At 46.6% G+C, this 24,909-nt stretch overlaps 1 protein-coding gene and 1 long non-coding RNA gene across 2 annotated transcripts in view; one reads left to right on the top strand and one right to left on the bottom strand.

The window, feature by feature from the left end:
- The window catches only part of WTIP (WT1 interacting protein), an 85,854-nt gene extending 72,936 nt beyond the window's left edge, over nt 1-12,918 (top strand). Inside the window, exons 4-8 of the mRNA XM_064671312.1 lie at nt 13-75; nt 3,182-3,312; nt 4,341-4,392; nt 6,131-6,199; nt 8,779-12,918. Coding sequence (XP_064527382.1) covers nt 13-75; nt 3,182-3,312; nt 4,341-4,392; nt 6,131-6,199; nt 8,779-8,931 — 468 coding nt within the window. The 3' untranslated portion in view covers nt 8,932-12,918. The remainder of the gene's footprint in view (nt 1-12; nt 76-3,181; nt 3,313-4,340; nt 4,393-6,130; nt 6,200-8,778) is intronic.
- The window catches only part of LOC135422246 (uncharacterized), a 50,650-nt gene continuing 37,541 nt past the window's right edge, over nt 11,801-24,909 (bottom strand). Inside the window, exons 3-5 of the long non-coding RNA XR_010434390.1 lie at nt 20,011-20,183; nt 16,914-17,097; nt 11,801-13,555 (exon numbers count right to left, since the gene is read on the bottom strand). This is a non-coding gene — a long non-coding RNA (uncharacterized LOC135422246). The remainder of the gene's footprint in view (nt 13,556-16,913; nt 17,098-20,010; nt 20,184-24,909) is intronic.

Raw genomic sequence — 24,909 nt, 5'->3', positions numbered from 1 at the left:
TCCTTTGAACAGTATTCAGGTTTTCAGCAAACAGCAGACAAGTGCTTTGTGTGTGGACACCTCATAATGGAAATGGTAAGAGACCTAAATCCCTGACACGGGCTAGCTCACTTTTCCTGTACTTTGGGGAGTGCACTGTCACACTTTGTGCTTTTTCCCTACCCAGGCTGGCATTGTGCCTTCACTGCTGTCAGTGCAGTTTTTGAAACAGTAAATGAAAATGCCTTCATGCTCTATTACTGTTGAGTACAAGAAGTTTGGCTTCTTTGCTACCTGAGATCACGGGAGGCTGTTGTCAGTTACAAAGAAATTGAATTTTAATACTAAAGGGGGAAAATACAGCACAACTTTGTATGAGAACATGGCAGAGGAACACAGGTTGTGCTCTGTAAGACTGTAGGTGACAGGTGGGTGAAATCTGGGCTAGAGTGGAGAATCAATGTTCCTGAGGTTTGTCGCCCACTCTTTGACTTGCTTTATTTACCCTCTGTCACTTGCTCCATGTCATTTAAAATGTACTGTTGCCACTGGGATCTGTAGGGAGCCAGAAGCCAGAGTTACTTTTGTAATAAAAAAAATCAGAGGGCTACGGGTTGGGCCAGATACTGCTGGCATCATTTCAGTGGGGGAAAGTAGGAAGAGTTTAGTCTGCTCTTCCTAAGCAGAAATTCCTAAACAAAATAAAGTGGCTTGCACAACAAAGTGCAGATTCTGTACATATCTGTTTTCCTCTTGCCCTAAAGTGTGCACAAGCTTCAGTGTGCCTAAAGAAGTAACTGCTGCATTGCACACCCGGAGGTTCAGTAGGAGCTGGAACGGAGACCTCACTAATGAGGATTCTGGCTCGTATCCTGGCACCACTGGTTGGACAAGGATATTGTTCGTTTTAGCCCAAGAGCAAATTTCTGGGGTTGTGTCATGCTGGGAGGGGGAGGGGGATCCTGACTCGCATGCTTTGAGCTGGCCCTTAATTGCAGAGTCCCAGGCAAGAGTCCATAATGTCTTGTTGGTGCAGCTCAGTAGCTGGAAGCTTGGCAGGTGCTGGTCTGCCTTTCTCCCATCAGCAAGTGTGCTCTGGCAAAAGGAAACGGCTCTGGGAGCTCCAGGAATTAAGCAGTGTTACTTGGCTAATTCCTGTGGGTTCCTCCCTGGGAACGTGGCCCAGCCGTGCCCCTGAGCCAGCCCAGGGCAGAGCTGGGGCTGAGCTGGGCTCAGGGCAGAGCTGAGCTGGGCTCAGGGCAGAGCTGGGGTTGAGCTGGGCTCAGGGCAGAGCTGTGCTGGGCTCAGGGCAGAGCTGTGGCTGTGCTGGGCTCAGGGCAGAGCTGTGCTGGGCTCAGGGCAGAGCTGTGCTGGGCTCAGGGCAGAGCTGTGGCTGTGCTGGGCTCAGGGCAGAGCTGTGCTGGGCTCAGGGCAGAGCTGGGGCTGAGCTGGGCTCAGGGCAGAGCTGGGGCTGAGCTGGGCTCAGGGCAGAGCTGTGCTGGGCTCAGGGCAGAGCTGGGGCTGTGCTGGGCTCAGGGCAGAGCTGGGGCTGTGCTGGGCTCAGGGCAGAGCTGGGGCTGTGCTGGGCTCAGGGCAGAGCTGGGGCTGAGCTGGGCTCAGGGCAGAGCTGTGCTGGGCTCAGGGCAGAGCTGGGGCTGTGCTGGGCTCAGGGCAGAGCTGTGCTGGGCTCAGGGCAGAGCTGTGCTGGGCTCAGGGCAGAGCTGGGGCTGTGCTGGGCTCAGGGCAGAGCTGTGCTGGGCTCAGGGCAGAGCTGTGCTGGGCTCAGGGCAGAGCTGGGGCTGTGCTGGGCTCAGGGCAGAGCTGTGCTGGGCTCAGGGCAGAGCTGGGGCTGTGCTGGGCTCAGGGCAGAGCTGTGCTGGGCTCAGGGCAGAGCTGGGGCTGTGCTGGGCTCAGGGCAGAGCTGGGGCTGAGCTGGGCTCAGGGCAGAGCTGGGGCTGAGCTGGGCTCAGGGCAGAGCTGGGGCTGTGCTGGGCTCAGGGCAGAGCTGGGGTTGAGCTGGGCTCAGGGCAGAGCTGGGCTGGGGTCAGGGCAGCTGGGTAAGCCCTGGGCAGTGCCCCCTGTGCCCTTGGGCTGCACAGCCTCCACAGCAGCACGGCACAGGTATGAGTTGTTTCTGGCCAGGAATGGGCTTGCAGGTCAGAGAGAGCCTGATGCCACTCACTGAACACAAAGCTACAGGGCTTCATTAGAGAGGAGAAAAAGGTTAAATTAAATTGGCATTTTTTCATATGTGCCATTACTTATTTCCTGTTGATATAATCTTCATTCATAAAATCATCTACAGGGCCATGAGAGCTTGGGCTGTGGAGATTTTTCATCTTGAGCTTACTAGCATCTCCAGGCTGAGCACTGCTGCTAGCAGATGCTTTTGGAAATTACCTTCCAAAGGTATTTTTCACACCTGAAGTGAATGGAGTTGGTCCTATAACCTGTTGAGAGCTGCCTGAAGATGATACTGTGTCTCATTCTTCCCAGGCTGTGGGCTTGGGGCATCCTCCTTAATGTCCCAGTGCCACACTGGGTGTTCCATACAAGGATGCCAGGAGGGAGGGGATCCATTCTGAAGTACTTCTAAAATGCAGTAGGGAAGGGCAGCATGGGAAAAGCCTGAGCAGGTGGATTAATCAGTATCCAAACACGTGGATACACATGGAATTTTATCAGAAACCAGTGGCCCTCTATGACTGAGCGATAACCAGTCAGTAACTGTGGTGGATTAGGATCTTTAATTAATAAAGGGACACCTCTGTAATTGCTTGTTTTGTTATTTTACTTTTTGAGATTGAGCAATGACCAGTTTGGATTCTGTCTGTCACAGCCTGTTAAATTCTGTGCAGTAGCTCTGTATGCCATAATTTGTGTTTGGGATTTTCCAAGAAGTGGTCTGTGGAGCCGTGTTTAATTCCCACTGACAGTCCTGGCCCTGCAGAGCTGAAGCTGATGGGCGTTAGCCTGATTTTCAGCTCTCTCTCTTCACTGAGAGAGCACTGAAACCCACTGGAATAAGCAAGTCTGATTGTTTTAAGAGGCCCCTTGCTGACAGATCTGCAGAGTGGTAATTTCATCCCGAAGTGCTTTTCTCACTGTCATTATTAGGAATGAGTGAGACACAGCAGTATATGGGGGGGGCAGAAGTCTCATGTAATCCTGTATCCACTTATTTTGTTGTTTGTTTCCTAAGATCTTACAGGCCCTTGGGAAGTCCTACCATCCTGGCTGCTTCCGCTGCGTGGTGTGTAACGAGTGTTTGGACGGAGTGCCCTTCACCGTGGACGTGGAGAACAATATTTACTGTGTCAAAGACTACCACACGTGAGTCCACACACCCACTGCATGCTTGGAAAGTTAGAGTAGGTAAATTATTGAGATATATACTCCCATTTGCTCAGATGTCCCTCAACTGCTGCTTTCATGTGTTGCATTTGTAAAGTATTTTAAAGTTTATTAAAGGGCACTTCATGGGCCCAGTGTGGCATCCAGTGGCCAAGTGAGGCTGAAAATCAAGTTGTGTCAGAGGATGCTGTTATTTCAGGACTTCCAATACTAATTGTATCAGGCCAATTCCACAAGTGGTGGAAGATCCTGCTGGCTGTTTCTGAGAGTTGAGCTTCTGGTAGTGCATGGCACCAGTGCGAGCTGCGTTAACCAAGACTGGACAGTGCACATGTAATTAGCAGGCAGTGCTAGAATGACTTTAGCCTTACCAGACAAAAGGTTTAAGGGACTGCTTTTGGACTTCTTTCTGATCCTGCTCAAAGGCAGGATGCTCTTAGCTCCAGTCAACCAAAAGCTCAGCTTATGCAGCAAGAGTAACTCACCCTGAATGGACCCTGTTGGTGCCAAGCTGACCATGCTATGAGAACACAGAGTGTTGGCCCAGTGGTTGGCATAAAATGCAGCTGTGGGCCATAAGCCCAGCTGGTGTGTTTAGTGAGTACATCCCAGCCATGAGCAGCCCCTGTCCTATTTAGCAGGTTATGGCTTTCCGATGTCAGACTGTGACAGTCCCCAAGTCAAGAGCTGCTTTGCAGGCGGTGCATCGAGTCTCTGGAAGAATTTGAATGGCCTTATAAGTAAAGGAAGGAAAGAGAAAGGGCATGTGCAGGAAGAGGGCTGGATTCACTATGCCTGGAGGTCAGGAAGACCTAAGCAATAAAGCTGGGGCAGATCAGCCTCTCCCAAATCTCATTTTTGCTGAATACCATCAAAGAATTAGAGGTGTTTCAAATCCTGTGGATCTCCATTTTGCTGAAAACAAGGCATGATTAGAATAGCTCCTTTGGTTCTACTTTTTGAAGAAGCTTTCAATGTGATTTGAACACTCTCTTCTTGCACCCTAGGGTTTTTGCACCAAAATGTGCTTCCTGTAACCAGCCAATCCTCCCAGCACAGGTATGTGTTAACATGCACTGGGTCCCTACAGAACACAGCTGTTGGCATAGGAACACTTCTAAAAACACACCAGATGCTTTTCCTCCATCTTCCAGAATCTGTACTGTGTTAGATACTGCATTAAACACAGGTCAGCAGTAAAGTCACTCCCAAACCTTCCCCAGAGGTTGTAGTAGTCACACTACTTATGCAGCACAGGACTTTGTATCTTTAGGGTGCCTTCCAGCTCCTAATTATGCTGGTAGAAGTCTCATTTAATTGAAAACCCTGACTGGGGCTCCAACAACAACCCAAGCAGTAAAGCCCTTGAAAGGACATCTGATGGTTACCCTGCCCCTGTGAGAAGCCCACACATTCTGTCACACATCCTGGGGTGGCAACCAAAGTGCTTAAAGGCATGGAAAAGGCAACAACAAAGTTGGCTAAAATGGAAGGCAGGTGAAACCTGCTTGCAGCTTCAGCCCCAGTGGTGTCAGCACAGTTAGACTTGGGCATTAAGTGGTGCTCCCCTGTGCTCTGCTGGGTGCAGGGCCCTCCAAGTTCCCATTGCTGAGGTCACTGACCAGCTCGTTTGTAAACAAGGGCCTCAGCTTGTCCTCTTGCCATGTTTATAGAGCCAGAGCTTGCCTCCTATAAGCTGCTGTGCCCCAGTAAAGCCTGTGGCTGGAGCCTCTCACATGCCCCATCACTCTGCATGTTACTCTCATTTGTCATTAGTGTTTCTCTTACTTGGCCAGGTCTCACATCACTAAAAACCTTCTAAAGGCTGGGCTAGAATTGCTTGTTCTGGTGGTGGGTTGGGAGGAGAAAACCCCTATGTAAATGTCCCTGAATTTGGATCTTACAAAATAACTTTTTTTTCTTTTAAAGAAAGAAAGAAAGAAAAGGGGAAAAAAGGCATTTGTCCTGCTGACTCATCTGATGACTAGCAGGAGACACTCCATGTTCTTTCCCAGGGAGGTTTCCTAGGTTAGTTCAAGTCTAGCAGTTCAGGTACTGACTTGCCCACTGCTTCTCTCAGACATAGTCCATGTCATACCTGCTGCTCTAACCACACCTGGAGCTGGAAACAAGGCAAGGCAACACATTTAATGAGCTCTGGCTTCAGAGGCTTCACAGTGGATCAGGAAGGGAGCCTGTGAGGTTACCAGAAGGGTATGGGCTGCTCTGCAGGGCCTGGGGCTCAGCCAGGAATTACACAACGCCCCTGCACCCACCCTCACGCTGAGGTTTTGGCCTGTGCAGGTAATTACCTGCCAGACTGGTATGTCAGTCCCTGTGGGCTGCACACAGTGACATGTGCATGTGCTAAAGAGCTGTGCAGCAGAGGGTTTGAGGGGAGTACAAGTCCTGGAAAACACACCAGGATGCCTACTAGGAAAAGTTACCCAATCAGCAGGTTTTTGACTGGTCACTCATTGAGATCCTGGGTGCCCTTGGAAAATTATTTCATTTCAAAACTAATTTGTCCCTTGAGGATGAAGTTTTGGCCACACTTCCCAAATGGCTTCTCCAGCTGAGATGTGTCAGAGACCCACAGTGCTGCTGAACAGCCAAACCAGAGGTGCAGGGCCGTGCACCAGGGGACGGGACCCTGAGGGGTCCCAGAGCTGTGCTGTGCAGGGGGAGAGGGGATCCCCCATGGAATCAGCTCTCCAAAGAGCCAGGCTGGGCACTGAGTGACCACTGAGAAACGCTGTGTAGGCACCACTCTTACTCTGTCTGTGCTTCCCACCAGGGCTCCGAGGAGACCATCCGGGTGGTGTCGATGGACAAGGACTACCACGTGGAGTGCTACCACTGCGAGGTGAGCTGGGACCTCTGCCCACCCCAACAGCAGCTCTGGGCAGGGCCTGACCCACTGCAGGGCTGTGCCTGCTGGCTCTGCACTCCTGGCCAGGGCCCTGCCCCACAGCTCAGGCAGGCAGGGCTGGAAGTGGGCTTGGGTTGGGTTTTTTACCCAATAGAATAACTTCAAAGCTGGGTTTGAGTGGTTGGGTTGGATTTTCTCAATACTTCCAGATGGGGAGAGAACAAAGAGTAGATGCCAGTTCTCTATTTCCTCATCTCTGGATACAGGCCGTAGGGCTCTAATCTGAGCAGACTTGAATTCACATGGCCTGTGCAGGGAAGAACCCTGACTGGAAGGCTTTTTGGGGGATCTGATTTTTCCCTTCTGAATTCCTTACTAGAAAAGAGATAAGGATACCACTCTCACTTTTTGGGGAGTAGTTTCTTATTATGCAGAACATTTAAACACGTGTTGTGGCAGATCAATTTGTGGAATTAGTGCTCTTGCTTTGGAGAGGAGAGCTGAGTTCATCATGAGCTCTGCATCCAGGAACATGAGGAGGGAAACAAACTCTCTAAGTTGGGATCAACCAAAAACTTCCCTTTCACTGTAGGTCTGGTGCTCTGATATAACATATGAATATCCACACAGAGCCTAACTTTTAGCACCAGAGGCAGCAGTGCAGCAATGCTGTCTTCACACACTGTTGTGCACAAGGTTTTACAAAGAGCCTTCTGATTGAGGGAGAAATAACAAAATTCAGGACATCTTGAAATGTTATGTCCCTAAATGTAAGGAAGACCCCATGCACTCAGCTGTCTCCTTCCAACAGAGACACCTGATACTCCATCCTTTTCTATTAATTTTTCAGGAGAAACTGGCACAGGAAATCGCAGTATTTTGGAGAGCAGTACTTCCCTCCTCCTTCTTCCCCCATCTCTTGCTTTGTGCAGGCTTCACCTCAGATGACAGCTCCCTCCCCTTCTCTCTCAGGCTTTTGACTTTATGCTAGAATGTCCCACTGGGGGTTTATTTTCAGTTCTGTTTCATTATTCATTTCCTCGTTCTCCTTCCCATTTGAGGCAAATCAGGCTGCCTCCACATCTGCCCCGAGAGGCAGAGTGCACTTCTGTACAGAAATCAGGAGCTGGCCACGTGTCAGCAGGGGTGGGTCACTGCCTCGTGGTCTCAGACCAGGCTGTCAGACTGTACAGCTGTCCCCAAATGCTGCTGGATGAGTTAGTGCCAGTATTTTGAGGAATGCTACGATGGCTTCTGCATCCTCACCTGGTGGCCGCAGTCAGTGGTCAGGTTGGAAATTTTGCTGCTTTTCTGCATCATTCGTGTGCAACCACTTCACTTCTGCAGAGAAGTTCGAGCAGTTACTCATCAACAGACCCCCAGTGTGGAACTGGAACCCACTGACAAGGTCCCTCCTTGCACAGAGGGAATTCCATTTTGGAAAGGCAAAGAGATGTCAACACTTGGCACATCTGTAGGGTGTCTCAAATTGGTAAATTCTAATTTTAAATCTTACACAAATGGCTATAAAATTATTACATAATATCTAGCAACACACAGAAAATTACCTTGGCAGAAACTTTGATTTTGGCCTCACTAAACTAACATTCCAGTTTTAAAGCTCACTTTAAAACCCATTTTCAGCCTTATTTCAGCATTGTAAAATTTGAGGATTTAAACTTGAGCTGTGAAAGGTGAAAAATCATTCTTCGTGTCCAATTAACAGCTTTTTATTCATTTTCAGTCTAAAATAACCTATATGCCCAATTTTTTCCTATTTCCCCCTTTCTATTAAGTGCACAGATACACATTTAGAATCTCTGGTTTCTCAGGACTGGTCACAGTAACAATTTTTAAGTATTTAACGTATTTGAAACATCAAATCTGAGCACCAAATTTCCATGATTTTTAAATGCCCTCAAAATTATAATGATGGCAGCTGAAAATCAGTATTGTTTCTGTTGCAGGCTACAGAACAGTCAGCAGGCAGGATTACTGGTAGCTGCTTTTCTGTTTCTCTCTGTTCCTGTTCTGTTGTTCACCCACGTTGTCCCTGTAGTTATGTGCCAGTCGCAGAGGTACCAGCATTTCCAGTAAAGTTGGATAATTGGCCTTGAAGTCTTTAATTTTTTTTTTAATTCCAAATTAGAGAAAGCATAGTGCTGCTTCAGACATGTCTCATCTCCCCCCTTTTCCCCACTCCTCTCATTCTCTGCTTGTGCTCTCTGCTCTTGTGTTGCAGCATCAGCTCCTCCTCTGTTCTAACCCCTCCCACGTTGTATTTCTCAGGGTCAGTCCTTGCCCTGCTTTTTGGCCAATTGGCATCAATATTTATGAGCTGAAGAAGAGACTAGAACGGGAAACAGTGGTGGAAGAGAGGCTGGGTACTGCTCTGGAGTGCCCTGTTTGAGTTCAGGGATGTTGGTGTGGATTGTCAGGGTCCCCCCCCAGCCTGTCGGGGTTGCTGCTCTGGAGGCAGGGAGGGAGCTCTGGGGTTGTGCAGGACAGGGCAGCAGTGCTGGGAGGTGCCCTGCCTGACTCCCTCACTAACCTGGGCTGTCTGTCTCCTCCAGGACTGTGGCTTGCAGCTCAATGATGAGGAAGGCCATCGTTGTTACCCCTTGGAGGGCCACCTGCTCTGCCACAGCTGTCACATCAGGCGCCTCAACATCAAACTGCCATCACATCCCCCTCCCAGCTACCCCATGCATGTCACAGAACTCTGAGGGACATTGCCAGGATCAATTGAAAGAGAAGACAAATATGTAAAAGTGACTTTCGTGTTCCTTTAAAGATGAGATTCCAGTAATAACCACCTAAACCAGCTATTTATTTTTTGAATCAGAGGTGAAGGGTCCTTTTTTGATCTTGTACATATGCATTCTTTTATCTAGACATTTTCACTGAGACACCATCTACTTGAACAAATAATTTACCACTAAACTGTAACTGTAAATGGCAGCATTTCTAAAACAATGGTACAAAGGGCTGTTCTGCACTCCCTGCTCACTTCCTTCAGTGATTTCACCCGAGTGAGGAGAGTAGAATTACTTTCCAAAAGTTAGCACCTTATCATATTGCAGCAGGCATGATAAGATAAATGCTAGCATTTTAGCTAGTTTTGGTGAATTCTGGTCTTAGAGAATACTTGGATTCCCAGCAGCAGTGGGGAGGAGGCAGGTGGGTGTTTGTAGCCAGGGCAGGTTCAGCACAGGCTCAGCATCCTGTGAGGCCAGTTCTCCATCCTACAAGGTTCCACAGTCATCCAAAGACTAATTATTGGGCTTGTTCGAGAAGTATGGCAAGCACTTCCTGTAAAACCCATGTTACAGAGGATTATCCCCAAAAGGTTGGCACGTGCAGGGTTAGCAGTTGCAGGGTGGCACAGCCCCTGGAATTGCTGGCTGGGTACAAGGTAGCCATGGTTTCCAAACTCACTCATATCAAGTGGACCATTTGGCACTTACTAAAGAATTCATCTTTCAAACCTGTTTGTTGTGGTTTAGCTGCCCCTTTCTATGCAAAAATACATTTGTCTTTATATGGCTTGTTTGATACAAGACTTCATCTGTTACCAACTGCTTTATGATTGTATGTTGAGACATTATTAAAGAAGGAGAGGGACAGTGGTTTTGTATTACCTTTTCAGCTTTGTGTTCTTTTCTGGATTACTTTTGAACTGATTGGGGGATTGTCTTCATTGGAAAACAAAGTACAGTTTAACAGAAATAAGAATTTAGAGAGTCGGGTCATTGAAACATTGGTATTTTCCAACAAGTATTAGCTGTACATAGAATGTACACACTTCCATGTTTTGCATAAGCTTTTACAGTACCCTCAGAGCTCTGGGGGAAAATATATGTCTTCCATATAGGAAGTTAAATGAATCTTTTTTTATGGTTTGTTTTCTACCATGTGCTGGTGATTTACATGCAAATCACACATCTGTATGTCTAAAAAATTCCTTGTGCTCTCATGGGAATCGATCCAGCCTTCCTGAAGTTGCCATTTATCATTGCTGTCTTTAACTGTGTTCAAAATTGCAATAAAATAAAATTCTTCTGCTCCAGAGGAAGTGGAAATTCCAGAGCAGATTCACTGCATGTGTAAATGGGGACGTTTCCCTGCCAGTTCTCCCCACGCTGAGAATGGGAGCGATCGGGTCGGAAATGATCCCGTGTTCAATTCACCAGGCAGGCTGATGAGATGACTTATTTGGCAACACCATTGCAGTTTAGTTTCTTATGCTCCATTGACTTTTTGAAAGCCATTTGTGGTGCTCTTGAAAAGCACAAAGAGCATCCAATGGACACTAATTCCTAAGTGGAATAATTAACTCCCTTAACAGAACTTTTTGATAGTCTGGAATTTTCTTATGGGGGAAGGGGGGTGGGCAGGAAAAATTCCTGAGAACTATTTTTGTCTGTCAGTAAGGAACAAAAGGTACACTTCCTGAACTTTTGCCAGCCTTCCACTGGCCTAGATTAACCTGTCCTCCTGAATGTTTCTGGGCAAGTCAGATGCTCTTTTAAAAAGTCATTTTTTACTTAGTATATATCAGTTTATAATTAACATATTTAATGTGAGCCCCAGGTTTTGGAGGAATTGCAGTGCAACCAGTAGCCCCATTTCTACACTGTGGCCCAAGAGGCCTGGCCTGCAAACCAGAGGCCAGTGGGTGCATGTGCACTTTGCATTTGCAAGCACTCTCTCTGTGTCCATAGTCAGCAGCCCAGCCTCAGGAGGAGTGGAACTGTGTGTGCCAGCAACGGCTAGAAAAGGGGGAAAAAATTGGTTTAAACTGGGTAGTATGACTAGGTGAGTTCCTTAAGGTTATTACAACCATGGAAGATACCAGAGCTTCAGGATAAACTTTTAGCATCAGCTGCAGGGCAGTGCTTTCTCCTTTGAAGGAGCTGCCTTGGACCACCTTTAGCTTGGAGGCATTTTCACTCACTTGTCTTTACAGTGTGTACTGAGGAACCCAAAATAAGGAAAGAACCATTAAAATGCAGAGAGAAGGTTTGTGTCTGTTCCTGGGAGCAAATGATCCCATAACAGTACTTGCTGGACTGGAAAAGTGCTTTGCTTTACCAGGAGAGAAGCAAAACCCCCAAGCTGACAGTGGCCAGAGCTGGAGGTGACTGACTCTGGCACTTGGACCTGTCCTCTGCCAGGATCTTCCCAAGCACTTCACCTCCTTCTGGGGCAAGTTTAAGTTTCCAGCATACTTTCCAAGGCACAGCAAACTCAACCATGTACATACCAGACCTTTTCTTCTTTTTTTTTTTTAAACGATCATCCCGTAGAACAGAATAATATTTAATTTTATTTCTCATGTTGATCTGTGAGTCTCCTGTAGTTCTACACAGCTCTGATCTGTTAAGTATCACCAAAAGGTGATATTTCAGTACAGAATAAGCAATTTGTTTAAAAGCAGAAAGCAGCAGTTGTTGTTCCAGTATTTTCTATAGACAGATGCATTCCATTACTGTATTATGAAGTACAGCTTTGCTTTTCCAACAGTTACTATGAAAGCTGGAGCTTGAGTGAAATTTGCCAGTTTGGAGTTTTGGTTTGATTTTTCCCCCCCCCTCAAATCAAAGAGAAAAATAAAATCAAACCTAAGATAATGATGTGCTGTACTCTTTAGTGCAAGTGGCAGTTTCTGCACATTACCTCCTGCCTGGGAATTATGTAAAGGAGAAAGTTTCTTTTAGTGATTTTCTTACGGAGTATTCTTACCTGAAATCAGTTGAACACAGACGTAAACTTCCCGAGTTCATTTTATGATGTGATCGTTCTTCAGAAGCCTTTGCTGTACTTTCAGAATGTTTCCATAAAGTTAAAACAATAACAACCTGTTCTCATTTGCATCAGGACTGCACCTTCTCCCCTTGGGTGGGGAATCTTCCCAAGGCCCTGCAGCCCAGAGCTGTTGTGGGGATGCAGAGTCCCGTCCAGGGGAGGAGTGTTCCAAAGAAAGGACCAAAATACTTATTTGAAAACAAAACAAAAGAATGCACTCAGATAACTGCCCTTACAGAGAGGGTTTGTTTGGGTTTCTTTCCTTTCCCTTTCACTTGCGTGCACGTGTGTATATATTTTGTAAGGTGGAGCTTCAAAAGGAAAACATGGTTAGAGGAGCTCTTTAAGACCAGAAATTCCAGAGTAGTAAAGTAAACCAAAGCTCTGAAGGAGACAAAAGCTGCTTTCTTGTGTTTCAAGAAAAGTTTAAAAGTTTGTGATTCATCCTGTAACTAATGCCGTAAACTAGAGTATATAATTTGACTTAAATTAAGTTTTCATTTGAGAAATATTTTCATTTTCTTTAAAAGAATATAGTTTTCTTCCAAGAACTTGGACCAACGTTGATTTTTATTTTGTAGGAAATATATGAATTCCCAGTTTGTATATCATGTAACTAGTTTACATGCTGAAAATATACATTAGTTTAACTATTTTTGTATATATATCCTTGTAAAACCTTTCAATGTGCTTCTGTCTTTTAGTCTTTAGAATTACTTGTGGTTTTGTGTTTCAGTGTTTGATTCCCTTGATTATTGAAGAAAAAAATTGGGAAATGTAGATTTATTTATCTAAAGAAGAAGCAACTTGCTATCATCTTAAGTTATTTAATATTGAAGTCAGAAGTTTCATTTAACCTTAGATGCTATAATCTGCTTTTTTTCAATAAAGACATTTTGTAGTTATCTTTGGTTTTGTAGTTTGTTGTGCATAAGAATTTTATTTTTTTAAATCTAGGTGGGCACTAAACAATTTTCAGGAGAGCCTGGTATTGCCCACAGAAATGCCTGACTGATATTAATTGATTGCAGCTGCATTCATGAAAGGTTTTGGTCCTCCAGTGCAAGTGTTACTAATTAAGGTCTAAAATATGCCCACAGCTAACGTTCTGCAGCTGCACTTAGAAAGGAATTTAGCCACTCTGGCAAGTTTTAATTAAGCTTTAACCAGTCTGGCTAGTTCACATGTAGGACAGTCAGTAGTGAGGGACATTTGCTTTCCAAGACTCCTGGTTTTTTTTGGAGTGTTCAGAAGAGACTTGCCTGGGCTATGAACTTACACAGCTTTAAGCACTTGGACCTTGGACTGGGGAATTTTCTCCATATTCTTGCTGAGTCACAGGAATTCAGAAACTGTAGCCAGAGCTTTGATGGGATCAAAGAGATGCATTTTTTAGGTATTTTACCTTTCTGAAGCTTTTTGCCACTTCCTTGTCTCCAGTGTCATGGCACAGATGGAGCTTGGTCACATTTACCTTCGTCACCCCTTGGCCTTGTCGAGCAGAACGTGCATCAGTTCTGGCATCTTGTCTCCAGCTGTGGCCTGGGGAAAGAGGACAAGAACCAGTTTCTTCCTTGTTTCCTCATATCCAGTGGCTTCCCTTTCCATTAAGCTGGTCAGTCTGCTCTCCCTGTGACTGTTCTTCCCTCCAGTGACTCACAGAAGTCAAATATTCACGAGCTGCTATTCCGGTGTGCTGCCACCCTCCCATCAGAGAGGCCTCCCCAGCTCTGCCACCCTGGCTCAGCAGAGCCCAGATGACTTCACAGCTGGAAATAAAACTTACTGGAGGCTTTTCCCACAATGGCTGTTTTGGCAAATTTTCCTTTCGCGCAGTCAGAATGGAAAGAGTTACAAATGCCACAATTGTTTTAGGGACACTCGGTCTGCACTTCGGTGCTTTGAAACAGATGTACCACACTTCTGTAGGGCCTTCACATCCATGCTATTTTCTCTCTGTTTTGAAAAATTCATTCAAAATGAGCAATTCATGCCCTCCTTGAAGGAAAAAAAAAAGGCACAAAGACTGCCAACTCAAAGCATTTTAACAGGGCCTAAGCACATGGTTGACACAAATGTACTCAATAAAAATCTAGGACGTCTTAATGCAGCAAGAATTTATACCAACTCATAATCAGCCTGACTGAAAAGAACTTAAAATATATTGTGCCCCTTGTGGGCCTCCATGCAGGAAATCCATGCTGGAAAATGCCCATCCTTTCGTGGCAGGAAGGGGGTGAGTCAGGCCCGGCTCCGAGGGCTGGGCTGTGCTGGGATCCCTGGCACGGCAGCCAAGCCACAGCCCGGGTGTAACGAAGCTGTTGCACGACACGTGGTTGCTAAATCTGGCATGTAGATGTTTTGGGAGGACTTTGGCAGCCCTGCTCTTCCACCTTACCAGCCATGCCCAGGGCTGCACCCCTCACCTTGCAGCTATTGGCTGCTACAGGGATTCAGGTGATCCCAGGGCCCAACCAGAGACATTTGGCCAGTTATGGAAACCATGAGAAGTACGGGAACTAGGCTGGGGAGGTGTCTTCAGCTCAAACCCCTGTCACTCAGCTTGTAGTCCCCACGGGGTACAGACTCCTAGAATAAATGAGGTTGGATGAGAAGTCATTTGATGCAACACACCACCATCAACACACACACACACACTCAAAGCAAACTATATGTGTGTATATAAAAATCATGGAATTGTTTATGTTGGCAAAGACCTCTGAGATCATCAAGTGCAACCATTAATCCAGCAAGGCCACCACTGAACCATGTCCCCGAGTGCCACATCTACACAGCTTTTAAAGCCCTTCAGGAATGAGGACTCCAACACTCCCCAGGGCAGGACAAGGTGGACAACCCCTTCCATAAAGTTGTTTTTCCCAGTTCCAACCTGCCCCTCCCCTGGCACAGCTGGAGGCCGTTCCCTCTCCTCCTGTCCCTTGTTCCCTGGGAGCAGAGCCCGACAACCCCCGGCCCCCCTCTCCTGTCAGGGGGTTGCAGAGCCAGAAGGTCCCCCCTGAGCCTCCTTTTCTCCAGGCTGAGCCCCCCCCAGCTCCCTCAGCTGCTCCTGGTGTTCCCGACCCCTCCCCAGCTCCATTCCCTTCCCTGGACACGCTCCAGCCCCTCAGTGTCTTTCCTGCAGTCAGGGGCCCAAACTGACCACAGGGCTCAAGGTGCAGCCTCAGCAGTGCCCAGCACAGGGGGAGAGTCACTGCCCTGGTCCTGCTGCCACACCATGGCAGCAGGCCTGGTGCCACTGCCCTTCTTGCCCACCTGGGCACACCTGGGCTCACATTCAGCAGCTGCCAACCAGCACTCCCAAGTCCATTCCTGTTGAGAAGCTCTCCAGCCCCTCTGCCCCAGCCTGGAGCACTGCAGGGGTTGGTGTGACCCAGGTGCAGGACCCAGCACTACACCTTGTTGACCCTCACGCTGTTATCCTCAGCCCATGGATCCAGTGTGTCCACATCCCCCTGCAGAGCTTCCTGCCCTCCAGCAGATCAACACTCCCACCCAACTTGATGCCATCACTGAATTTAGCTGAATTTGCTAAAACAAGGACCCCAGTTGGTGCTACAACCTCATGCTTGGGGCAACTTACAGATAGGAAACTTTGAAGGAGGAACTACTAAGCAAGGTCTAGAAATAGTGAGAAGAGCTTGACATTGAGTAGGAGATACCAGTGTTCACTGGGTGTCTAAGCTGGACATGAAAATGTCACCCTCGAAACAGAGGGCATTGGGTTCTGGAATAAACTGCAGGTCACCCCTCAGTCACCACCACTGGGCTTATGAGCAGCTGAATTATGTATTTTAAAAGCTATGGAGTTAACCACAATTTTTAGTAAAACTCAGAAGACAAAAAATATTTTCTTCCTGTTCAATATTCATTTGAGATCCTATCCTAGTGCTCAATACAATTCCCACCATCTTTTAACAGTGAGCAATCCCAAGTTCCCACGTTGTTTAAAACATACACTAAGAACTAGCTCATTTTGCACTACCTGCACTGTCCCTGTGCTGCTGGTTTCTGTCCCATCAGAAGACAACATACAGCATTAGAGAGTACAAATCACTGTACTCACACAAAAAGCATAAAAGTACAGACTGAAAACTGCACGAAAAGTAAGGAGCCATGAGGAGATCTGATAGTGAAGTGATAAAATAATCTATCCAGCAACACATTTAAGAACAAATTCTCAAAGGTTTGCATCATGGCTGAAAAAAAAAATCTTCAACCCCCCCCAGTTGTATGACATGTCTGGGAAGTCATCACCTCAAAGAACATGGGCTGCATTGGTTAGTTACAGTAATTCAAGTGGTTAAGTGGTCTGTCCAAAAAAAACATGTTCATTAAAATTTTGGCACATTTAAGCTATGGCAGGAATGTTAAAGCCAAGTGATCAGTTAATTACTCTCTGCTCTGGTGAGGCAAATGAAGGCCAGAGACGCCCCTCGGTGCTCCCAGCACAGGAAGGGAACGGTGCCATGAGCGTTTCCCAGCCCGTGTGAACGGGCCTGGCACTGTGAAACCAAGGGGCTGTGCTGCCTCCTGCCCCCAGGGAGACAGGACAGGAAAGAAAATCACTGTGCCAAGCTGTGCCTTTTACCACCTCAGTCCTGCAGCTGAAAGCTTTGTGAGTCAAGTGTGCCGAGCTTGGCAGAGGGGAAATAAAGCAGTGATAAATTCTGCTCTGTTGAGGTCAGGTATGGTGTGGCTCTGGTCTCACCTCAGTGTCTTCACCTGAAGTTTTCAAAAGCTCACACACTTTGTGTAATGATGGATACAGCAACAGGGTAGGGAAGGAAATTAAAATGGCTTGTGTGGCAGGGTGCAATGCCAGGGAGAGCAACAAGACTTATCTGCAGCACCTGCAAGCCACATGTTTAACTGCACCTACCTCCAACAGTGGACATGGCTCCCCAAAAAATTTTTCCACAGAGCTTCTTTGATGAGGCAAAAAGAGGCCCCAGTGTCCTGCAGCAGGCACTGCTGACTGTCTTCCAAGAGGATGGTGATGGCACTCCTCCACACCTGGCTGTGCCTGAGCTCACCTGGGAGTTGATCCTTTTTCTCACTTCTTCCTACATCAGAAAAGAACAGAAAAAAAGCATCACAGCTTTCTGCACCATTTATTTTTCCACTCCTTATCAGTGCATTTCCCAGCATGGGAGCAGAGGAAGATGGCCAGGGCTGGGGACCCTCGACGCAGGCCCCTTGCCAGTGGTCACTGTCACACAGGAATCCTTTTGGAAAAATGGCAAGTCTTGGTGCAGCAAACATTACAGTCCCTTTAGACACATTCTATTGCTTCTAGTGATGTCTCATAACTTGGAATAGTTAATTCACTACCTACACTCCTCACCCATAAAAGCTATAACTGCAGTTTATTTGGCTAACTGTTCTTTTATCACCCCAATATACCTCAGTTAATGGTAAAAGTCAGACACATGCAGCTGTAGTAAGGTCTGCTTTTACTTGACTGTAAATACTATTTCATTCTCTATTTAAAAGAAAATATTTGCAACAAAGATGTCTATATGGAAGAGTCCATGAATGCCTCTGAAATAGAGCAGAAGTCCTTAAAAATTGTGCTGTTGCATCTTTCAAACAGAATCGGAAAAGAAGGAAGGTGGAGCAAAACAAAGTTTTCTTTAAATGTTTCTTATTTTATTCTGCAACATACAGGAGAAAACCTGCTATCCCAAAGGCTCTGGCAGCTGCCAGACAATGCTTTGATAAAACATACTGGATTTCATGGTATAATTTAACTGAATTTTTCCTCTCACTACCTGACAGTAGCTGAGGTAAAACAAAGGTGGACAAAGGGTGGGACAGGCAGAAGTGACCCAGCCAGTGCCTGGTTTGAAGAGCAGATGGTCACTGCTCAGCCTTCTCCATGGTGCCAAGTGCACTGACTTTGAAGGAGATGGGAATGTCACCAGAGGACCTTTTCCAGCAGAAATATCAAAGTTACTTCAAATCAGATACCCGTGAGGAGCATCCTCAGTCCTCCCCAGTGCTGCCTGGTGGGCCCAGCAGAGCCAGCTACCAAGCAGGCACTAGAAAGGCAAGAACAGCACCTCTCCTCCTGAAGGGCCATTGGGATGGCTCATGGGAGCTGAGGGCCAGCACAAAACCTCAGCAATCCCCCCACACTGTGTAAATGACCCCCCAAGGCCTGACAACTGCTGTGCTGGGTTCCTCCTGACAGCCCCTGTGCTGGGTTCCTCACCTGGAGGAGACCAGTGATGGTTATCTGGGGGGCTGTGGAGGAGACCCTATTGCCCTGCCTCTGCTGTGAACTGCAATGAGCTCCACTGAGTTCCACCACAGCAAGGCCAGGCTTAACTGTGCAGCTATCTCAATTATGTTGGGGGGTTTTTTTGTTTGTTTGTTTTTGGTTTTGTTTTTGTTTTTGGTAGTAGAAGCTTCTGGAAGTCACTAAAAATAAGTTTTTGTTTGGGTTTTTTAAACCTATTCCAAACCACATTTGAGCCGTCTTTCAGGATGGCACTTCCCCCTTGTCCCTACTTGACAACAGATTTGTCAGTCATTAAGAATGCTCTGCGTGCACAGAAATATCTCGGGTTATTTTTCCCATAATCAAAAGCAAACAAATCCCAGAGCAGCCCTGGCAGGCCCCTTCCGGCCGGGCCGCTGCCCCCAGAGACCCGCCCGGCTCGGCCGCTGCCTGCAGAGGGCAAACACGTGCGGCAGCTCGCTTGCAATGGAAAATGAGACACTGAAACAAACTGACCTCCCCCTCCCCTAAAAAACCCCGAGCTCCAGCCCCACTGTTCTCCATTAAACATATTCCAAGCTGGTCATTCAGAGCTCTGTGAGTGGCTTGGGCTGCACGACCCAGCACAGCACAGAGGGCGTCCCCCCCTCCCCTCGCTGGCAGTGCCAGGGGATGTTCCCTGGGCAGTGCTGGGAGCTCCCACCGCCCTGCAGCCCCTCCCGGGCACGGCAGGGCCAGCCCAGCCCCCTGTGCTCAAGGGCTTGCTCCTACATGGCCCTTCCCGATTATAGAGGATTGGCATTTAGAAGGAACTCCAAAGTTATTTACTTCATTATCCTCCTTTAAATCCCTCCCTAATGCCCTCCTCTGCTGTTATGGCTAAATGAGTTTTGCCAGTTAGAGCTGGGGACACGCCATGCCCACCACCTGTACCCATCTATCCCACTGAAATTTGGACAGTAAGTTTCTGAGGGCAAAAAGCTGCTTTTAATTACAAGGAAGACAGTCTTGCAATTCTACAAGTTTATGAGTAAACACTAGCAAATCTTTCAGTATTGCCAAAATCTTCCTGGCCTAACATAGCAGCAGTTCTGCTATAAGAAGAATTCCTATGTGTAGCACTGGAAACTGCCCTTATTAAAAAGAAAACTATAAAGAAAATATATTTCTTTAAGCTGTCCTTAGCAGTACCATTCCTGCCGTGGGTTTGTGTTGCTAAGTGTAAATTAAAGGGATTTCATAAGCAGTTTGCAATAATTTACCCAATTAGTCTTTTGCTTTCTCTGTCCATTTTACATAACACTGGTGAGAAAATTGCTTGCCACTATCTAGAATTGTTGAGGAAAGCTTCTGGAATGCTTTGCATTCCTGGGATGGGGACCTTAGCAGAGCCCACTGTCTGCACTCGGAGTCTTGGGTCTGCAAGGTCAGATGAGTCACTGCAGCGTCTCCTTTTCACGTCTGATCAACTGTGCAAAATCCTGGGGACAAATACTCCTGCACATTACTCTTATGTCCTGGGGATCTTCATTCAAGAGCATTCAGAGAAAGCAAGCATGAAACAAGGCTGCAAAGTGACATCATTTAAGAATTTCAGCAGTTACAAAAAACATCTGGGGGCCTAAACCAGCCTTTTGCTACCCACATACAGTACCCAGCACAATGGAGACCTAACGTATTATTGTGCCCTAGACTTAGTGGTTTAACAAACAATTTGATTCTAGCAGACCTTGTAATTCATTAGATATCTCACCTTATGCATTTACAGCAGCTTTGAACATCCCAAGATCTTTAATCCTCAGCGAGGCCTCTTCTCTTAAAATACATATCATCACACTGGATGTGCCACCATGAAAATGTAAAATAAATGCTCTGTGTCATCGTGGTTTTCAGTGTGGGGCTGCATGATCTACACTCCAGAGAGCCCTGGAAAAAAAAGGAAAATTGCAGTAGCTCTGATCACTACAGAATATTCCAAAGGTGAAGCTCAAGGACACAAAGGATCTCAGTTGAGAAAGGTTCTTTCACTGCTGTTCACTGCAAAGGAATAAGTGAGCATGGGCAAACCCCTGCTGCATCAGCCTTTCTGCACGTGGGATCCACAAGCCACTGCACCAGGATTTTATATTTATGTTTAAGCTAGAACCTAGTTCTTGTTGTTTGCTCATGAGAGGGCAGGGAATGGGCAGGGAAATGCACAGAGACTAAATCATGGCTGAGAAAAGAGCAAGGAGAGAAGACAGTGCTGCGAGAGGTGAGGAAAACAACAGCCTGCCTTTCATTTGGAGACTAATTGCTTCTCTGGGCTGGGCTTCATGAAAAAACAGCAGCTGAGCATGGCTCCTGAGGGGACTGTTGGCCTTGGCAAAGCCACTCAGCCCAGGGGCACAGCCAGGTCTTAGGACGATTTAATCCTCTCCAAGCTTGGTTCATCAGCAAAGCTTGGCACATCAGGGCACCTGAGGATCACCAGAAGTCAGGGACCCACCACCCTGTGTCCCCTGGGGAGTGGACACCCTCCACCTGACCCTCCTCGTGTCCCATGTGGAGCACCCCGTGGCCTCTGAGTACCACGAGCATTGGAAGGATCAGGACCAGATATTACATATGCAGACTCTCTCTTTAATGCTCATATTCAAGCCTCTAAGCAAAAAGCAGCAGCAGCACCACCAGCCAACTGCAGCAATCACAGCCCAGTCACCAGGGTCACTTCTGTGGTGGGCTCCATGCCCACCTCTGCTCCACAGAGATAAGGGTGTCTGCAGCCAGTGACAAATAAAATGCCTTCATTCCTTGCTTTCCTAACGTCAACAAGATCATACTGAAGAAGAGGTGTGAAAACACAGAAGCCTTTCTTTCCATGAGAATGGCCCACTTCCCAACTTTTAAAATGCTTGTGCACAGCACACTGCAGAATGCCACACAGCCACCTAGTGCTGGGAAAAAATCACCTCCCCACATCTGTCACTGTCCTCTGCAGTCCCATAAGTGCATTTGAGACCAAGTGTGCAGCAAGGAGGAACAAAAGGCGAGTCTCTGCAAAAGTCATGAATGTGCATTTCCAGTTATGGGCAGCAGCAAGTGTGAGAACAAAACGACTGGTGAACTGCCCAGGAAACGTGCTTTTATCCTGATAGAGACAAAGGAAGGCACCCCACAACAGATACGACTCTGGATTCTCCCATGGCTCTTGTCTGTGGCACTTCTCTGCTGCTGGGTTAAGCATATCTTACTTATTTTTAAGGGTATCCAAGCTGCCTACTCCACTGTTGGCCCTCTGTCTTACCAAACATGTTGCTCTCTTCTCTTCCTAACAGGGAACTACCAAGATTTGCTTCAGCCAAATCCATCTCATTCCCCAGCAATTCCTTGCCGTGACAGGACTGCCTGTCCTCCATCTCATTGTGGCTGGAAAATGAAAGCATAGGATGCTCCTTCCAAGTCACTTGTTCCTACATTGCCCTCCTCCCATGGTGGCACAGGCAGAGGAGCAGAGCAGGGAACCAGTCTGCTTTAAAACTATTCCAGAGAAGGAAAAAAGAAAGACAGAAAAAAAAAAGGGTTGCATTCAGGCAGCTCCATTGCCTGGTTCCTGCTCCCTGCACGGGTGGCCAGATGATTGTGCCAGCAGGACACTGGGGTAGCAGCAGTGCAAGGGGGTGGCCTGATGTCCTCAGCAAACTACAGCCCGGGCCAGCACCTCTGCCCCACCACAGCCACAGACCACCAACAGGAGCCTGGAATTTGCCCTGCAATGCCTCCATCAGGGCATAACCCTGATCAAAAATGGGTTAGTTACTTCATACCTTTCAGTATTCTCCATAGCTTTTAGACTAGTTCCTTGGAAGGGGGTAGAGCTAACCCCACACATGCCACTTGGATGGCAGTTTGGAATATCCAACTGGATTGGGGTTTTTTCCCCCCTTGGAATCTGAAAACATTTTGCCATGCAGCTAGCTAACCAGGTCTTAGAGGGATATGGTTTCTTGTTCTCTTGCTTATAAGGGAAACTTGAAACAAATTAAAATTATATTGGCCTCGTACTAAAGGTCAGCGTTGTGGGGAAAGATGACTTGTTCGGAATTCAGTCAGGAAGTTTAACACAAATAATCCAGCTTGAAGTTCTGTGAGAACAAGTCCCAGCCAACCAAAAAAAAAAAAAAAGAAAAAAAAAAAAAAAAGAAAAAAAAAGAAAAAAAAAGAAAAAAAAGGAGTGCTGATAGAACTAATTTAAGTACCAAATCTCTCCTTTCCAAGCATTTTTTCCACTGATAAAGCCAAAGGCTTTTAAAGAAGCCATGTGAAAAATTATTTAGCTAGGTGTGAAAGAGACATATATTGGTACCTTCCCAGATAAACTCAGGCTTTTATCAGGAGACTTGAGCAGGAACAAGCAGGGGAAGGAACGAAATGTATTGTTGTGAACTGCTGTGAATGGACTGCACAGCAGAGAGTATCGCAAATACTTGTTGTAAAGCATTAGGCTGCCTCAAACTATTTAAACTATTTTAGCAAATTGTTCCTGCCATGAAAAAGGGAGAAGAGCTGATAAAACCCAACAGTTATTTGCAAATAACTAATTCTTTGTTAGTGAAGAAATGCCTTGCAGTTGTACAGATGCCTTCTGTATCTGTAAAGCAACCTTTGTCTCTCTGAGGCTACATCATGAACTACATTTGGAAGCATTCAGGACTTACCCTGAAGTCTTTCTGGGCTGTCTCTATTCTATTCCCACCAGAAACAGGTACTAGAATTTGTAAAAAATAGTTGGTGCTCTACGTCCACATCACTGCCAGCCTTGAAGGGATGCCTTCAAATAGAACTAGTGAGTATTTCTGTTTTAGAGCATACATATGTGTTTTATGGATGTAAATACTTATGTTCAGGTGTTTCTTAATAAAGCCCATAGGGACACAGCTGGCCAGGAGATCCCTTCCCAAACTGTGGCAAGGAGAACACGAGTAGTTGATTCCTCACAGATCTGTACCTATGTGGTAGGTCTGACTGAAGCCAGAGGGGCTACAAAAGCATCTGCATCCAAGGATCCAAATCCAGACTCCACCAGTCTGGTTTTGTGTTTCTGGCTGACTAAAAGCTGCTACCAAGAAATGAGCCTTTCCATGCCCTCCATCCTTTCAGAGCATTCAGCTCCATCAGTAAGGGCTGCTCACATCAAACTGGTTGTATCTGGGACTAGGGGAACTTTAAAACCAAAGTTTTAAAGCTGCAATCTTCCTGTGACAGTCTCGTCACCCAGCGAGCCTGGAGTAGCCAGTGACAAAACTGTCCTGCAGATAGGAAGAGGCAGGGACAGACCACGTCATTCTTAAAAGAATTTCAGTGCATTTCCAGAGCTGCTGAGCTGCAATAATAATCAATTCACTTGCAAAATCCCGTAGTAAGCCTTAATTCAGTTTCTATGCCTGAATCTAACACAATGGACAACCTGCCAAATATTAGTAATAAAAAAAGCCTTCGTGTTTGTAGACAAACACTTGGATAATTTTGCAGATCAGAGAGTTACTGTGGCCCACATTTCACCAGTAAACATGTGCTTTATGAATACTGGCAGAGTGTTTTCAGCACAATTCACACTCAAGCCTTTCCGAAGATGTTTCTGCTGTGTTACCTGCACAGCCAGCTCCCTCCCGCCCGGTCCTGCAGGATCGTGACTCGCTGCTGCCCTCTTTATTCCACTGTGGGCTCCAGTGCAGGATAAACACAGCAGCGCCAGGAATCCTTCTCCACTCAGTGACTCAGTCTCCATTACTTGACTATTTGTCCTGTCTTCTCAGCAAGAATAACTTGGAGAAAGTTACGCTTCACTCAGGAAAAAAAAACATCCCCGTAGTCCAGGTTGGGGAAAACACAACAAAAAGCACGACTGACTCACCCAGTGCTCCCTCCCAACAAGCAACAGGATGTTTTGCCACCCAAGGTGTTGTGCTGAGCCCATTAACATGTGGCTGTTTGCTTTCGGCTCTAATGAAGCATCAGCAAATGGATCACAAACCTACAGCCTCTCTCTTCCCGTCTGTATCTGGGAGGCAGGTGCAGCCTCAAGGAAGGTTCACAAAATGGATGAGGATGTGACAGATTTGTAAACTCCCAGGCAGCTATCTGGAGAAAGCTCCTTGCTGCCAAAAATGTGCACTTTGGAACATCACTGAATGTCTTCTGTGTTTACTTTCATTCAGTTCCTCAAGAGAAAGGATCAGAAGGACATCAGAGAAATATTAAATGTTGCAGTGTTTAAATGAAAGTGCCGGCCCCAGTGCTCTTGCTCCAGCTGGTGAGCAGGGACAGACACCTGCAAGTGCTCTCCCACAGCAACCGTGCTGTTTTCTAAGGAATTTTTAACAGTTATTTCAATGGGACCCCCCCTCCAAATCTCAATTTCCCAGACAAGGTTACATAATAAAGTATAACCACAAGCAATCCAGCTCTGCCTTGAATGGGAGAAACATTTTTCAAATGGAGTTTGGAAGGTTAAATCTCCTGTACTATTGAATTTAATCCATGGTCAGCTTGTTTTTTTGGCAGTTGATTTCACTGGGATTTTTTTCCTGTCTGCCTCGTTTCTCAAACCAGCAAAAATTAAAAGATTCCTTAACGTGTCATTTTTAATGCTGAACATTAAAGACAAACGTTC

This window comes from Pseudopipra pipra, chromosome 14 (assembly GCF_036250125.1).
Source record: "Pseudopipra pipra isolate bDixPip1 chromosome 14, bDixPip1.hap1, whole genome shotgun sequence".
NCBI classification, from domain to species: Eukaryota; Metazoa; Chordata; class Aves; order Passeriformes; family Pipridae; genus Pseudopipra; species Pseudopipra pipra.
The sequence above is the reverse complement of the archived record's forward strand: the minus strand, read 5'-3'. Positions and strand labels throughout refer to the sequence as shown.